General features: G+C 45.5%; 1 protein-coding gene across 13 annotated transcripts in view; it reads left to right on the forward strand.

The window, feature by feature from the left end:
- The window catches only part of AGAP1 (ArfGAP with GTPase domain, ankyrin repeat and PH domain 1), a 634,886-nt gene that overhangs the window by 311,433 nt on the left and 305,464 nt on the right, over positions 1–17,989 (forward strand). For all 13 annotated transcript variants that reach the window (XR_010122905.1, XR_010122906.1, XR_010122903.1 and 10 more), the window contains exon 9: positions 3,192–3,284. Coding sequence is in view for 10 of the 13 variants with exons in the window: in XM_054477354.2 (XP_054333329.1) it covers positions 3,192–3,284 (93 nt within the window). In the remaining 3 variants the exon portion in view is untranslated. The remainder of the gene's footprint in view (positions 1–3,191; positions 3,285–17,989) is intronic.

A 17,989-nucleotide genomic window follows, 5' to 3' on the forward strand; every position in this document is an offset into this window, starting at 1 on the left:
ATCAAATACAAGCCCTTTCCTGCTACACTGCTACTGCAAGAAATAAGCAAATCCTAAGTAAAAGTTGCAGCTCCTTCCATGTGCCTCCAGGACACATTTCTGCTGCCTGTCTGCCCAGGGATCAGCATTAACCTGAATTTGGTCTATATTATCTGTGTCCATGCTGTAAACTTGTTCTATTGTGAGTCTTGAAATTATACATTACATGGCTTTGTCCATTTTCAAGCTTTATAATAACGATGTCATTTATGTGATATTTTTTAAAAGCTTACCATATCATGTTGATGCCATTAAACAGAGCCAAGTGTACCCAGGAACCAAAGATTGTGAATATACATTGTCCAGCTCAGAAACTTGCCATAAAAAAATAAGGCAGCAAAATTCATAGTGTGAAGAGAACTGTTTCAATGGCATTTATTTGTTTTTGCAGAGGAGCTCCTGGGTACCTCCCATAGTGTGTTCCAGCCCCTGTTGACTTAGCCACTGGTTGAAAGGGGGAAAATGGGCTTCTCTTTGATACGGAGGGCTCTTGGCAATGATGCGCTTGTTCCTGTAGGCAGGTAGTTAGTTGATGGGAGTGTCTTTCATGGCTTCTTTCACCACAGCAGGGGAAGTTACACATTTTTGTAAAGAAACAGGTGATAATTGGCTTACCTTAACCTTTCTTTCCTCTGCATTGAGTGTTTGTTGGCGGCTAAGTAGTTACTATGGTGGCTTGCCATGTGTTGACTTTAAATCTGCAGCCCTTCTGGGATGGGTGTGATCTGCTGTTGTTACATTTCTGGCAGTGTGCAGCAGGCTGTATGCAGGGCAGGGTCACTCCTGGCAGGCGCCGTGGGTGCTGAGGGCTGCCTTGTGTCTGATGATTCCTGGGAGCCATTCCAGCATCACAGAAGGATGTGCCATTAGTGATGAAGTCTCCCAAGTTGGCAGAGAAAGGAAACCTTACTGGGAATTTGTGTATGCTGGGGTGTCTATGTCCATTAGATTTGATTTAGTCTGGTTGTTGGATTTCAATTTTATGGATAGAGCCTGATGTAGACAAAGTAATTGTGGGGCTGAGGTACAGCAAACTCTTTTGCCTAACATCTTGCCACTGTTCTTTCCCGAAATTTTAGTTTTTTGACTGTCTCCAGCAAATTGTTAAAGTTGTCAGGAAATTTTTGTTTTATTTTTGCAATGAAGTCTTACCGAAGTTTCAATCTCTTTTATCTCAGAGTGTGTGATCAGATACTGAGTTTAGTTGTTCACAGTTCATGTTCTAAGGTGTTTACAGCAGGGCAATGAGCTATTTCTTCCCATTTCAAGTGGAATCTGAAATTCTGCTCTGAGAATGGAGTGGCTGGGGGGACAGATGTGCTGCGTTGAGGAAGATGTTAATTTTTTTAATGTTTGTTTTGTTAATTATTCTGGTTAATAGAGAATAATGAAGATGGATTTCCAAATTTAGAAATTTAGAATTTGTAAAATTCCCAAAGTACTCTTAAATATTCTTTGTTAATTAAAAAAAATTTTTAATGTTATCACTGCGTGCTTTGAAATTTATTTTAAAACTAGGAACATCAGGAGCCAGCTTTTCTCATCAATTGAGATGTGGAGAAAAGAATTTAAGGCTATTGTGTAGCTCTTACTATACATTATTAAGAATTAATTAAAAAGAAAAATGAGCCCTTGACAAAGAATTGATAAATACCTCTATTTTCTTTCTAGCCCAAAGGGTTAACCTTATGTTTTATATTCTTCTGCAACTTCATATTTGTTGCTTGATTTATTCCCTGTCACCTCATTCTAGGCATCCACCAACCTAAGGGGGAAACAAGTGCACAGTGCTTGGCACATAGTAGGTGTTCAATAAACATCACCTCTTATCACCATCTGAGAAGCATGTTTCCTAATGAGCACAGCTGCCCAGAAGAGTAGCACCCTTTGAAGTGCTAGATCTGAGTTTCCATCTGGGAACTGTTCTCCTTGTCCTCCTCCTTAATTTGGTAGCAGCCTCTTCTGGAATCCTAAATGTGTCCCATCAGCTCTTGTTTGTATTATGACCCATGACATTGCCCCTTTTAATATGTATGTTTTGTAAATCAGCTGTTCCATCTCACATCCCTTTGAACCTGGATTCCATTAGCTTTTCATCGTAGCAGTGGACACCACAAAGTCTGTTCATTTCATATATCATCTCAGATTTGAAAAGCACATGAAAATGTTTCTCCATTTTCAATATTGCGTGAGTAATGTTCCCATTGAAAAGTAATGGAGTGAAGTTGTCACTTGTCAGCACAGTTATTAAGGAGGACGAGTCTCCGATCTTTCTCTCATAATAAAATAAATCTGTCAGAAAATCATTGTGCTCACACTTTCTCATGCCACAAGAGAGGAGACTGAGACGACGGAGCTCATTCAGTTTTACCCAAGTCAAGGTGCGGCTTTTGGTTGGGGCTTCCGTGGGTTAAAGGTCGCCACCCTTCCTGCCCAGTGCCAGCCACTTGTCGTCTGCAGCATGTCAGCAGTGCATCGGAGATAATTGACTCAGGACTTTGTCAAATAAAGCTGTTCATCATTTCCCAAATACTGACCTTTTTGTCCAAAGGCGATTTTCAGGGTTTTTTTTCCCTTCATTATTTTTTGTGGTATTGTCCACTAGCTTAACTTCAAATTTGCCATTTTCCAACCATCCAGAAGCAGTAAACGGAAAATGTTAACAGCACCTTGATACTAATCAAGGGTGTGCCATTAAATCGCACAGCTGACTAGTTAACAGAATTTTAAAATCATTCAAACATTAATTAAATACGTATGTTTATACAGTAGATTTTCCAAATAAACATTGAACAGCCCCTTTTTTCCTCGGCTATGTGAACTGCAGCTTTCGAATGTGTTTTTCTGTTGGGCGTTACTTTCCTATATGGCCCATTGGTTTCTAGTAATTGAATTTTGAACTTTTTAAAAAAGAATTAAAAGATAATTTTGTGGTGGAAAAGTCAGGGGGAAAGTTTAGATGATTCTCTTTAAAAATGATGAAGTCAGTGGAGATGAACTACTGAGCCGTCTGCTCATCGGACGTGTCTGTGCGCACACATAGATCGCGCGTGTTTTCTCAATGTGTATTGGCAGGAATTCTGCAAACGGGCAGAGCCCCGTCTGTGAACCGCAGCCTTTACCTAGATGCCAACTTTCCTTTTGCTTTGCAGTCTCGGAAAGGGAGCGACCCAGACAAAGAGAAGAAAGGCCTGGAGAGTCGTGCGGACAGCATTGGGAGCGGCCGAGCCATCCCAATTAAACAGGTGAGCAGCCTCCCCATCCTTCCCTCCCTGTCGCCAGAGATACACCTCAGGTCTTCCTGGAGATGATGCTGGCTCCCGCGCCAAGGTCTGTCTGATGTGCTCTGTTGATGAATGTAGAAGTCTCTCACTTGACATCAATTAGCAGAGTTCCTGTGTGTATTCAAATGGGATCATTAGAATGAGAAGAGGGAACGGAGACAACAGACCTAATGAAGTGCGGGCTGCCCGCCTGCATATGGAGTGCGTTTCCAGGCTGAGAGCCTTCAAAGGCTGCCTTTGTAGCACGGCTTTGATTGGGCCGCGGGCCGCCGGGCAACAGGGGTAACTCAGATCGCCTACAAGAGCCCCTTGTGATCACAGGAACAGCCCGATGTGGCCCTAATTTGCTCTCACAGACGGACATCTGAACACTGTTTCAGGCTGGTTTGTAACAACGAGGCAATTAGTTGTAATAATCATAGCCGGTGTGTCAGCTGTGCGCTCTTGTTTGTAATTTGCTAATGAAGGAATTGTAACTTTGATTAGGTTCGGTTTCATTTAGACCTTATTATATAAAGGAACATTTACAGCTGTAATGTGGGGCCTTAATTAAACTTCCTCATTACACAACAGGACTTGAATTCAGCCATTTGTTTTGGCCTATGTTGCTAGCCTGGAAAAGGGTTTCATTAGCCCAGAAACCAGATTCTAAATCACTTTATGTCTCCAATAAGAAAAAAAAAAACCCTGGAGTCTATGTGTGACGTAGATTGTGGTTTGATTTCCAAGGAGAATAAAAATAGAGTTCAGCCCCACACAGTGGCTTCTGAAATGTCATCTTTTGGTTTGTTAAAGAAAGCCAATTGATTTAGAGTGCATCCTTCTTGAGCAAAAGCCTCTGTGGGCAGGAGAATGGCTCCGCCTCTTAGGCACAGGGCTTGTGACTGGTGTGCACCTCCGGTCCAGCTCACTGCTTTGCTCTCCTCTCTCCTGCGGGCACCTGCACAGCATCACTAATCCCTTAGGAACCGTGTAGGCACTGGCTGCCCTTAAAAAGGGGAGAGTCTTTCCACACATGGAGTTGGATTATTCTGGTGGTGCAGGTTTCGTCCATTTGAAGCAAATAGGAACGCAGCCTTAGAGAGGGGCCAGCCAGTGTCAGCATGAAGATGTGGGAGAGGGAGGGGTTAAATAGGGCCACGGCATCTTGAGTGAGACCAGAGGAGGGAGTCCACAGAGTTTCCCAAGGAGCCCAGGAACTACTGCAAAAACCACACCTCTGCCCACAGCGTGACCGACCCTGCCCGGGAGCAGGCTTTCTCCTTCCTTGCTCACAGGGCACGCCTTTGCCAGGCAGAGAAGAAAGAGGCCTGCAGGTCATCACCAAGGCCCTCATGCATCTATGTAAGACACACGATCATCTACTGGGCCGCAAATATATGGATTGGCCCAGGGCACCTTTAGGAGAAATTCTCTTCCCTCCATATATTCAAAGACAACAACAACAGAACTTTCCACTTTGATGGTGGGTGGTGTTTTCACTATAAAACACTTTAGAGGTCTGTGCACATAGTTGCTTATTCTTTCTTGGTGCATTTATTTATAACCTAACTCTGCATAAGCTGATGTTAATGTGTAATTTTTATGCCACTGATATCTTTTTCAACTGGAATTATAAAAATCAATTATAAAAATCATTCTTTTTCATAAACTGGTACCAGGACATTTCCTTTGGGGAATATTAAAACTTAATAATAGACTGTTTTCTTAATGCCTGTCTGTGGTTGATTTGGGTGATTTGGGTGGGAGCGCTCACCAGCCTGGCAGGAGTCCCTCTGTGCGAGCCAGGCAGGCCCCCGGTATAATTGGAACCTTCATTCAATTTGTACCCTGCTCATCTGTGGAGGGGGCTAGCTTTGCAGGCTAGCTTTTCAATATGTGTGCAGATTGGAGTTGACCATCAAGCGTAAAATGAGTATTATCCAGTCCTTGGAAGCCTTTCGATTGTGAATGTTCAAAGTAATCTCGTTGAAATCTAAATCATGGTCTGATTTCCCGGTGACTCCTGGGCACAGGGAGCTCCTTGTCCCTCCTAATTGTCCCCCTCTTGCAGCCACAGACAGCTCCCTCCTCAAATCCACACCTGTCCCAGCAGAGTCCCCCCGTGGCCAGCTCTCCAGGCCTCAGGTGCCTCATCTGTAAAATGGGGAACTGGATGATGTCTGAAGCCCTTGAAGCAGTTAGATGTGGAGGTTCCACAGAGGATTTTTAAGTGTTAGCAAAACTGGATTTTTGAATTAGTCACATTCAGGGCACCCTTGTCAAAGCCTCTCTGTGCATCGGGCGGATTGATGTGGGTTTGCAGATGGTCGTATCGATCTATCTCACATCCCTGTGTGTGCCCTTGTTTCTAAAGGAACATAGATCACTCCAGGTAGCCTGAATTCCTGACCCTCCTGGTGTGATGACTTCAGCATGGAAATGAAATGAGAGGATTGCAGGGGATGGAGCCTGATGGCCATATTCTAGAAACTCAACCAAATTATTTGTTGAATAAATGAGCAATTAAATGAGTGCTTATTATGTAAGTGCTGTTCATACGAGATCCCACTTAATCCTCGACATTGCCACAGTTATGGTAGCTGTGTCCTTATTTTAAACACAGAGATAGGGAGGGCCCTATACCAGGCAGCTAGGAAGTAGGTCCAAGGATTCGGACCAGGCCTCTCTGCCCCTATGCCTGCACTCTCTCCACTGCCCATTGATGAAAAGCCTTCAGAAAGCTTAGGAAGCAAAGTTACATGTTTTAAATTAAGTAAGTGAACCACGACCTGAGACAAAAATATCTTATGACTGTATAAAGAAACTTCTGAGACTGCCTGCAGCAACATGTTTCTCCAGGGATAACACAGCCCTGCTCAGCCATTCTCCGGGTGGCAGGCATCATTCCATTCCCGTCCTTACCGTGTTTGCTGCAAACATGTTCTCTGCTCTTGTCACTTGCTGCAGAGAACTGTGTCTTAGTGCTCAGCCCATGTGAAAGACTCGGGTCTGCATGATCGAAGCCTCACACACCAGCTAGTGGACCTTTGCCTGATGGCAGAGGAATCGTTTTAGAACCCCAGCAACCTGCGTGGAGTTGCTAATGCAGACTTCTTTCCCCCAACAGAAGTCTTGTAACGGATGGTTTAGGATCCAGGCAAGGCAGCCTTCAACACTCTCTGCAGCCTAACCCCTGAGTTTACAGATAGTACATGTCGCAGTGGCTTATGTTAACCCCCTTTCACTTCCATCTGATATCTCGTTTGCTGTAAGCACCCAGGCTCCCCCCACCTCATTGTGGGAGCTCGCCGAATCATAATGGTCAATGACGTTATCTCTTTCTTCTTTGTCCCAATTAAAGATTCCCCATCAAAAATATGACTTATTTTCTGGACTATAACTTCATTTCTGGTGGACCTGGGTCTACTTCTCCTTTGGTGTCCTTTCTGGGGTCTTGGAGGAGGTTGGTTCAGAGAGTTCGGTTTCTTTTTTTTTTTTTTTTTTAAATTAATAAGGTCTATTCGAGTAAAAATTAAAAAGCAAAGCAAGAAAAAGAAAAGCCAGAGGCCCGGCTCAGCGGCGAGTGGGCTTGTCACGTATTAATTTTTCATTGCTGTGGAGAGTTGTACATACATAATCACTTGATTGCAGTGGGAGTTAGGGAGCTCCTATGGTGCCATTTGCATAAATCTTGTTAAGTCAATGGCAGTTAATGAAGTACAAATGAGCCCGGAGAAGGTGACATGCAAATCGTGGGTGGCAGATGGGAGGTCTGTTTGGGGGACGGCAGCTGTGTGCTCTCCTTTCTTTCTTTCTCTTTAGCATTTTTTAATCTCTATATTTGAGTACAGATACACAGCCGTACGCCTTGGCCTCCTCCCTGCCCTTCGCAGAGCCCTGGCCAGAGAACCTGGCCATCCCCTCCTGCCTCTGATGTCCAGGCTGCAGAAACCGTTCAAGACTTGCCTTGTACTTGGTAGCGTACACTAGAAGGATTTGAATTGTTTGAAAATCATGCTCAGTTTATCTCATTGTGCTTACGCAATTGAAAGCGTATTATTTTTACTTGGTGGGGACACACAGAACCTCCTCACTACATCTTTTGAGACTTTGTGTTGTCTCGTGAGGTTTCAGAGAAAAAAAAAAAATAGAAGATACCATCTTTGCCTTATCATGCTTCCATTTGGGAGTCTTTTCTTCCTTTTTCAGACAGGCCAACTGTATTTACCCATTATTCCCCTTCCCTGGTTCGTGGTTGGACCATCAGGGGATTGGCATTCCTAGGGTTAGTCAGGAATGAGAAATACAGAAAGTGTGCGGGGCATGCTCTGTACCTCAGGCCGTGGGGGCGACCCCTCGTTGTCATGCAGACCCCTCAGAGGGGCCGCCCCTGGCCTGGCCCAGCTTTGGCCAGGGTGTCTCGCTGTCTTGGTTTTGTGTTTAAGGATTTAAGTGCTAGCAGGACTCACAGAGAGCTCTTAGAGATTCATGGGAAAAACACTGCCTACGACTTTCAGAAGTTTTGTGTTTATTTGATCAACTGGCTGGTGTTTTGAGAGAACCAGGTCTCTGCTTGCCTTGAAGAAAGGTAGGCAGAGAGATGTGCATCAGGAGGCAACAGCCCTGTTGACAGCTGCGGCCGTCACATGCTGGAGGTCCTTTTCTTGCAGGCCACCCACTCTGGTCCTTCCTCTGCAATGCCCACCAAGGCGCTGTTTCTCAGTTCTTTGGGCTGCAGGGCACTGTGGGGGACCCTCCATCGGGCAGGCTCCCTTTTGTGATGCTCGGTGGATGCACCAAAGGAACAACATCCCTCAAAAAAAACTTTTTTTTTTTAAGTCTTCATTTTGACCTTGAACCCTGATGTCATGGCCACCTCCAGGGAGTCAGCCATGAGAGCAGTCATTTCCCAGCAGCCATCTGAAGCCGTGGGAAAAGCCTTCCCAAGCTGTCAGAGGAAGAGCCAGCCTGCCCAGGGCAAGCCCGCCGCACCCGCCATCGAGCCTGTGAACTGTTTTGAAGCCGTGCGTGTTTTTGATTCTCAGTTGAGTAGAAAGAGGCAATTGTCAATTAAGTGAAAGGAACCTCTGGAGTTAATCCCCTCATCCAGCCTGCAGCAGGCCACCGACCTGTGTTGTCTGGTACCTGGGATCAACACGAGGGGTGTATTGTGTGGCGTGGGCAGAATGAAAGGAGCATAATGACGCCCGCATTAACAGCTCCTGAAACTTTGACACTGGTCACAGTGAGTTGGTTGACTGCCTCACCGGCGTGTGTTGCTTTCATGGAGGAAACAAATGTGAAGACCACGCTGAAACTTGATAGAGATCGGAGGAGGTGGAGAGAAATGGCAGTGCCCTTCCTTCAGGGGCATGGAGAGAGGAGCTCCACAGTCCTGTGGGCTCTCTGCGTAGGCAGAGTGGGTTTACAGGAGGACGGCTCACGTTTATTAAGCCCCACCATTGAGGAACCACGGTGAGCGAGAGGCTCGCCAGGCGTATGGTGCCCACCCACGTGGCAAATCAGCTCTGCCTGGGCATCGGGGCCCGTTCTGCTCCCCAGAAGCAGATAATTTACCGAGTGAACTGCCGTGCCCTGCAAGCTAATTGACCTCACTTGGGTGAACAACTCCCTGAGAGTCTTATATTCAGCCCGGTTCACAACAGACCCGGCCCAGTTACGATGATTAATGTAATAGCCAGGCAGGTGTATCAGTGCTTTTACTTTGACTCCTCAAATCTCATACTGTCATTGCCAGAACAGTCCAGAATATCTGGAGGCCTACACGTGAAATGACAGTCATCCGTCTTTGAGTATATCGGGCACACCCTCCCCTACATCCCTGCCCTTTTGGCAGCGTTGGTGGGTGACAATATGTTCCTCACAAGATGTGCAGAATGTTTATTTGGAATTACTTTACCCAAAGCACAAAATCCATCATTTATACACAAATCTGCAAAGCAATCGAAAAAAATACTTCCCGTGGTCATGAGGGCTGCGTGAGGGTGATAGGAAGTAGTGTAGCCCTAGGTGCGTCATGCACGACCAACTGCCATGCTGACAGAATGGCATTTCCAAGAACGGAAGTTACTTTTAAGACTCAGTGTGTCCTCTATGTATCCATTATCCAGAGCTGGTGAAACAGGAAAAGTTCCTTTATCTCCCTCGCGGGCATATGATGGGCTGTGGCTCACTTCTTTGGTGTCCCTCAGCTCAGACCCCTAGGCGGGCAGGCAGACAGGCGGGTTGTGGGGAGCGTGGGCTCCCACCCCACAGCATGGTCTAGGGCTGGGCGTTCACAGCTCCTGAAGCCCCAGTGGGCGCGTGTTACAGCGTGCTTTTCGGTTTGGCTGTCCACAGGCAGCCTGTGATATCAGCTCAATTAGTCCCTCTGCCTTATTGCAAGGACAGAGGGTTTCTGTATCCCAGGGTTCTTACATTAGTGTACTGGAAGAATTGGATCACACGTCAGCTTGGAGAATGAATGCAAGGTTTTACTGAGTGGTGCCAGTAGTTCTCAGCAGATGGATGGGAGCCAGAAGGGGGATGGAGTGGGAAGGTGGTCTTCCCCTGGAGTCGGGCCACTCAGTGGCCGGACTCTCCTCCTACTGCCCCCAGCTGAATTCCACGTCATCCACATCGTTCTGCCGTTGGTGGCCTGCCAGAGTCTGTTGGTGTGTTCTTCTGCCAGTGTGCTCCTCTCGACACCCAGCCGCTTGTGTGTGTGCCCACTAGGGTCTCAGGGTTTTTATAGGCACAGGATGGGGGGAGTGGCAGGCCAGGGAGGTCTTGGAAAATGCAGTGTTTGGGCGCAAAAACTGGAATGCCTGTCCTCACCTAGGTCTGTGAGCAGAGGCCCGAGGGTGGAGCTCTCGCCAGGGAGCCTGCCCTTCTCTACCCAGCACTTCCCTGCCTGCCTCCCATTTCACCGGGATACTATCTAAGTGATTTGTTTCAGCAAAATAGTGCTTATTTTCTTTAAAAGTTGAACAGTGGTGGTGAAATTCAATTTCCCATGAGCTCAGAAGTACAAACTCTCCTACAGGTAGAGGAAAGATTCTCAAAATTAATGTTGCCAGAACTTGTTTTTGTCTTGATGAATCAATAAGATACTTATTTCTGGAATTATTTCTTATCAGATTTGATCAGCTAGTAACAATTGTGCACTGGTCCTTGTGTGACATGCCCTGGGTCCTCTGCTAAGGCTGGAGGAGGCAGAAGGTGTCTGTAGCCCCCGGGCCCAGCTCAGGTGTGTACTGACGATCCCATCCCATGACCCCCAGTGAAAGTAGACGGGTGTCACGCCAAGGAATGGTGAATTCTACTGAGTTAGACAGGAGAGGGTGAGGGAAAGACAGGGAAATGGAGGTGGGGATAATCCCACTGGACTGGGATATACAAGTAGATGGTGGCAGAACAGGAGGGAGGCAGAGAGCAGAGCTGCGGATGGAGGGGTTCAGGAGGAAGTGGGAGGAGGGTCCTAAAGGCCCAGGGTGTCTGCTTGCCAAGGACTCTGGCTGCCCTGTAGAGGAGGGTTGATTTCCCCATATTATTCGTAGGAGCAGTGGTGTGGGGGGTTAGAGACTCATGGCCGCATGGAGTGGATCTCCCTCCCCTTCTTACTCTGTCCCCATAGGGTTTGAGATGATGGGGGTTCTGATGTACCAGAGTATTGGTGGTAACCAGCGTTTATTGACCACTTTTCCGAGTGCCCTGTGCTAGAGCTTTCTACTACTGTCCCCCTTACCTAGGAAGTGCCATGCTCCCCTTTCCCATATGGGAACATTAAGGCTTGGGGAGACAGTGGGGCGTGCCCGGCAGCCCCACAGAGCGCATGAGTCCCCAGGGCTGCCATAATAAAATCCTGCAGCCTGGGCGGCTTAAACAGCACAAGTTGATCTCTCGGTTCTAGAGGCTGGAGGTCCAAGACAAGGCCTGGCAGAGCCCGTTTCTGGAGAGACCTCTCCTTGGCTTGAGCCTGTTGCCTTTTTGCTGTGTCCTCCCGTGGCCTGGACTCCATGTGCACACTCCTGCTGTCTCTTTTTCTTATGATGATGCCAGTCCCATTGAATCAGGGCCCCATCTGTATGACGTCATTTAACCTTGTCTCCAAATACAGTCCCACTGTGGGTGAGGGCTTCAACATGCAAGTTTTGGGGTAACATATTTCATCCTGTAACACACAGCTGGGTAGTAGCAGAGCTGGGACGGGAGCTGAGCTCTGTGTGACCGAGAGCCATCTGCCATGTTCTTTCCATCTGCAATGTCCTAGCTTAGGCCTTCCTGGTCATATAAGGTAAGGCCACTTGATTTCTAACCAACATATTTGAGAATAAAAAAGAAAACTTATTTTAAGAGGCCGCATGCATTAGATAGGAAACATATGAGACTCAAAGTACTCCGACTTGGGGGTTTCCATTGAAACTTTTCTAAGTTGTGGTAAACTATTGTCATTTGAAATAAGACTGTTGCTGGAACAAATCCTTATACCAGATGCGTAGCTCTCACTCTGTGCAGTGCGTTTTACAGCTGTTAAGGCCTTTCGGTCCCGTCCATGGGAGACCTCCTTCAGGCTGGTTTTGAAAACCAAAGCTCCCTTCCCTTGCAGAGGCAGCTCCTCAGGGCCGCGGGTAAATGTTGGGCTTGCAGCTGGGGATGTTCAGGAAGAGCCTGTGGATTGAGCAGGTGCCCACTGTCAGTTGTGTCACTGGTTGCTTTGACAGTGGCTGTGGTGTTTTGTGTTTTGGTTAATTTCTCCCAGGTATAAAAGATGGCTGTATACTCACTTCATTACTGAAAGAAAGATACAGCTGGGCACAGAGGCTCACGCCGGTAATCCCAGCACTTTGGGAGGCCGAGGTGGGTGGATCACAAGGTCAGGAGATCGAGACCATCCTGACTAACATGGTGAAACCCCCGTCTCTACTAAAAATACAAAAAATTAGCCCGGCATGGTGGCAGGTGCCTGTAGTCCCAGCTGCTCGGGAGCCTGAGGCAGGAGAATCGCATGAACCCGGGAGGCGGAGGTTGCAGCGAGCCAAGATCACACCACTGCACTCCAGCCTGGGTGGCAGAGCGAGACTCCGTCTCAAAAAAAAAAAAGGAAAGAAAGATAGAGCAGGAGTGCAGAGACCCCAGGTCAGACTTAGGAGGCCTTTCACCTTAAAGGTTAAAATCCCCACACATGACAAGTAGCTATGTCTACTTCCCACAGTCTTTGGCCATTTGCAAACACTACATAGAAACAGATGTCTACCAGCTGGGTGTGGTGGCTCACGCCTGTCATCTCAGCACTTTGGGAGACCGAGGTGAGTGGATCACCTGAGGCCAGGAGTTCAAGACCAGCCTGGCCAACATAGCAAAAACCCATCTCTACTAAAAATACAAAAATTAGCTACACATGGTGGTGTGCACCTGTAATCCTACATACCTGGGAAGCCGAGGCATGAGAATCGCTTGAACCCAGGAGACGGAGGTTGCAGTGAGCCAAGATCATGCTACTGGACTCCTTTTTTGATCTCCGTCTCAAAAAGAAAAAAAAAAAAAGATATCTACCAAGACCAAGACTCCTGAGGAAATCGTATCATTAAAGTCTTATTTCAGTTCTGCAGTATTTATTTAACAGTTCCTGACAGCAGACTCGGTTTCTCCTTGCGTAGGAACTTGGACTGTGGAATAGGACTTCTCCCAAGCTGAGTTTTGTCCTTGGTGAATAGAGAATTTGACAACCAAACAAGCACCTCTCCTGGTAGAGAGAATCACTGGCCCGCCAGAATTTCATGTTTTGTTTAGAAACAGCAACTGTGGAACTTAGGGCACTTGGCATGGCTCTCAGACCAGACACGTTTTCCCAGAAATGGTCAGGAAAGCCCAGACTGCACTCTGTCCCAAGACTTGCTGTGGTTCTCCCTCACACACCCTTTGATGACATGATTCTGCTTGTTGCCTACTCCAGAGCCTTTGGCTCCACAAGTTCTAAAGAAGGTGGCGGCTTGAGAAGTCTTCACAGTCTTCTTTTGAGGCTTTTCTGGAAAGTCATCAGACAGTGACATTTTTATCAGATAGTTTTGAGTAGCAAAAACACTTTTTCCTTTCCTACATCTAAAAGTAAAAGAATTTACTTTTAACTGACTCACTGAAGGCCAAGTTTTGAAACCAAAAAACACTATTTCCTTGGTACCAAAGCTGACAGCTGTAATTAAATATATAGGAATGTAAATATTATAAAGTAGGCATAGAAGAGTTTGTTAGTTTTAGGTTGGGTATGGTGCCTCATGCCTGTAATCCCAGCACTTTGGGAGGCCGAGGCAGGCAGATCACTTGAACGTGGCGAAACCCCGTCTCTACCAAAAAGACAAAAAGTAGCCGGGCACAGTGGCGCATATGCCTGTAATTCCAACTACGTGGGAGCCTGAGGCAGGAGAATCGCTTGAACCCAGGAAGGGGAGGTTGCAGTGGGCTGAGATCGCACCACCGCACTCCAGCCTGGGCAACAGAGTGAGACTCTGTCTCAAAAAAAAAAAAAAAAAAAAAAAGAAGAGTTTGTTAGTTTGGGAAATATGTCCCTACTTAGACATTGTCTATAAAATACCTAATACTATAGTTAATGTTTGCAGACTGGTGAAAACAGAAACATTTCAAAATACTATTAACATCTTAGGGCCGTCCCAAGTCTAGTCCTCCTAGTTCAATCTGATCTGCTCCCTGCAATATTTACTCCCTAACCTTTCCTTCTGCTTAAAAACTCATCAGAATCAACCACATTATTATTGTGTGAGACTTGTAATAAGAATGCTGGCAGTTACATGCCGAGTACATATTGCACATTGCATTGGATACTTCATCATAGGACCTCATTTAATCCTCCACCAACCTAAGATGCAACTTGCTAGTCTGTTTTAGACGAAGAGTTTGAGGTTTGGGGATGTTAAGGTATGAGACCGATGTTACATAGCTCCGCATGAGTGGAAGAGCTGGGATTCAAATCCAGGAGTCCTCTCTGAAACATTCTAGAAAAGCCTGTGCTATTGCATCCCCTTCCCGCCCCATGCCGTCTGTGCTCACCATGACCGTCTTTTTTTTTTTTTTTTTGAGATGGAGTCTCGCTCTCTCACCCAGGCTGGAGTTCAATGGCATAATCTCGGCTCACTGCAACCTCTGTCACCTGGGTTCAAGCTATTCTCCTGCCTCAGCCTCCCGAGTAGCTGGGATTACAGGCATGGGCCACCATGCCCAGCTACGTTTTGTATTTTTAGTAGAGACAGGGTTTCACCATGTTAAGTCAGGCTGGTCTCAAACTCCTGACCTCAAGCAGTTCTCCTGCCTCATCCTCCTAAGTAGCTGGGATTACAGGCACGTGCCACCACGCCCGACTAAGTTTTGTATTTTTAGTAGAGATGGGGTTTCACCATGTCAGTCAGCCTGTTCTCAAACTCCTGACCTTAGGTGATCCACCTGCCTTGGCCTCCTCCCAAAGTGCTGGGATTACAGGTGTGAGCCACCACGCCCAGCCCATGGCCATCTTTTCTGTGTGAGATCAAGCATCAAGTACACGGTGTACTTTCCTGGTGGGGCACCAGCAAGGCAGGCTGTTTTATGCGGGGCTGTCCTGGAGAGTCTGTGCTGTTTGGCACCTGGATCAAGATCAGATGAGGTCCTTGAGCTCCAGTGTTCATCGGAGTCTCTGTGGGCCCAGAGGTTGCCTGAGAAGGTCAGAATCGAGTATCAGGAAATTGTATTTCTTTTTTTTTTTTTTTTTTTTTTTGGAGACAGAGTCTACTCTGACACCCAGGCTGAAATAAAATGGTGCAATGTTGGCTCACTGCTACCTCTGTCTCCCGTGTTGAATTGATCCTCATACTCATAACAGCCTCCCAAGTAGTTGGGACGACAAGTGCACACCACCATACCTGGCTAATTTTTTGTATTTTTAATAGAGATAGGGTTTTGCCATGTTGCCCAGGCTGGTCTCAAACTCCTGAGCTCAGGCAATCCACCCACCTCCGCCTCCCAGAGTGCTGGGATTACAGGTGTGAGCCACTGCACCTGGCAGGAAATTGTATTTCTGTGTTCTCAAATGATGCTGATGCTGCTAATCCAGGAGCCATACTTTGAGATCCCCTTTCTAGGCACATGGAGTCACTCAGGGCTTCTTTCCTTTCCCACCTCACAAATAGATGACTCTTTGGTTGGTACCAGCCCCTTTAATCTGTGCTCCTGAAAATTTTCCTAGCCATGAGGCCCGTGTCAGATGCCTTCTCTTCCAGGAAAACCAATGAGATGTGTTCTCTTTCCTCTTCTCTCCTCCGATGCCTGTCCGATCTTGGGATCTTGCTCTCTATCTTCCCTGTTTATAGATGTGTGCATCCTTCACGTCTCCTTTCCCACATGCTTCCTGATGGTGCACACTCCGAGACACGTTCTTTCTCCTGCATTGTTTACACAGCAGGGAGGGTATTTGGTAGGCAGGTTGCTGGTGGTAGTAGTACTAGGTGCATAGGTTAATTGTGTAAAATGGCTTTTTTCTTTTTTCTTTTTTTTTTGAGACGGAGTTTTGCTCTTGTTGCCCAGGCTGGAGTGCAATGGCGTGATCTCAGCTCACCGCAACCTCCGCCTCCCGGATTCAAGTGATTCTTTTGCCTCAGCCTCCCGGGTAGCTGAGATTACAGGCATTCACCACCATGCCCAGCTAATTTTGCATTTTTAGTAGAGATGGGGTTTCTCCATGTTCAGGCTGGTCTTCAACTCCCAACCTCAGGTGATCTGCCTGCTTCGGCCTCCCAAAGTACTGGGATTACAGCCACCATGCATGGCTAAAATGTCTTTTCTTCACCAAAACAGATTTTGTTTGTTTAAAAGAATATGTTATATTGGAGAAGTTGCAGTATTCATTAAATTGTATTTTCAGGAACATTATAATTTTTAAGTCAACATTCTTTAACTTTTATGTATCTAAGATAGTATATTTAGGTTACACAAAAGTGGTCACATTTTTTTTAATCTGCAAAAAATAAAGCTTTTGCCAGTGACCCAAAATAATTTCAGAAAACTGGTTTCTTGTACAACTTTTCTACTTTTGAGTATTTATACAGAAGAAAATTTGTTTAAATAAATGTCTTCACATACATGATTTTGTTTATAAGGAATTCTTTAAGATTAAACCCACAAATTTTAGTAACACTGGACTGTTTTTGTAATTGCCAAGTTTTTTACCATATTGTTCAGTCTCTATCAGCCACAGCCTCTGATTTCATTCGTGCTAAAAACAAGAATGTTTATATTTTTCGTGTACATAAAAATTGATTTTATATGAATATATAAAACAGCTACACAGAAATACTAGTGGAGACACGAGTAATGTGATGTGCCAAGTAATGATTAGGCAATGAGGAACCACGAGAAGCAGATAGCTCTGGTTGGGTGTGTTGGCCTTCCTTTGCTCATATCTAAAGTACTGGAGATTTAAGACAGTATGAAATCATTGTATACTAAAATGTATCATTAACAAAGAATGATAAAATCCTACTCTAAGAAAAATAAAGAAGAGCAGAGTTGTGGAAATGCACTGCTATAGTCCTGAAACTTGACCCAGTCCTCTTGAAGGGCAATCTAACAGTCATACATGATGGACGTAAGAAATTTGATTCACTTTGTCCCAGTGATCTGTCTTCTAGAAGTTTATCCTCAAGGGAATAATTCACTAGGAGAAAGGGAAAAAGACCTTTAGTGTAAAACAGTGTGCATAGCAGTTATTTATAATATTAAAATTCTGGGAGCTACAAATTTTCAACAAGCAAGAAGTTAAATTAGTAATTGCTAACTGAATAGTACCAGGATGTACAGCCATTAAAATGGCCAATTTGAATACTCTTTAGAGATAAGTGAAAACATAAAACTGTGTATAATAATTGGAACATGAAAATATGTATATATGTGGCTCTAAATTGGATGAATAGGAACACAGTAACAAGTGAATTGGGGTAGATTTAAAACAGAACTTTAAATCTTTTTTTTTTTTTTTTTTTTGAGACGGAGTCTCGCTGTGTCACCCAGGCTGGAGTGCAGTGGCGCGATCTTGGCTCACTGCAAGCTCCGCCTCCCAGGTTCACGCCATTCTCCTGCCCCAGCCTCCCGAGTAGCTGGGACTACAGGGAACTTTAAAAATTTTAACTTCTTGTTTGAAATAATTTTAGATTTGAAGGAAATTTGCAAAAAATAATACAAAGATCCCATATACCCTTCACCCAGCTTCCTTCACTGTGGACATTTTTATATAACTAGTACAGCTATAAAAACCAGGAAATTAGTATTGGTAAGGTACTAGTAACTTATCTATAGGCCTTCTTCACATTTTACCAGTTTTTCCTGAAATGTTCTTTTTTATCTCAGGATCCAATCCAGGATCCCTCCTTTCACTTAATTGCTTTATTTACTTTGCCACTTCCACCCTGAGAAAATTCCTCAGTCTTTCTTACGTCCGTGACCTTGACACTATTTCAGGAATATTGATCAGTTACTTTGTAGAAAGCCCTTTAATTTGGATTGCCCGATGTCATCTCCTGAATAGAGAGAAGATCTACATTTCTGGCAGGAAAACCACAGAAGCCTTGTACCCCTCCTGGTGCTCTCTACTGGAAGCACCTGACAGCCACCTGTCTTATTCCTGGGGACATTGACCTTGGTCA

This window comes from Pongo pygmaeus, chromosome 11, assembly GCF_028885625.2.
Source record: "Pongo pygmaeus isolate AG05252 chromosome 11, NHGRI_mPonPyg2-v2.0_pri, whole genome shotgun sequence".
Lineage (NCBI taxonomy): Eukaryota > Metazoa > Chordata > Mammalia > Primates > Hominidae > Pongo > Pongo pygmaeus.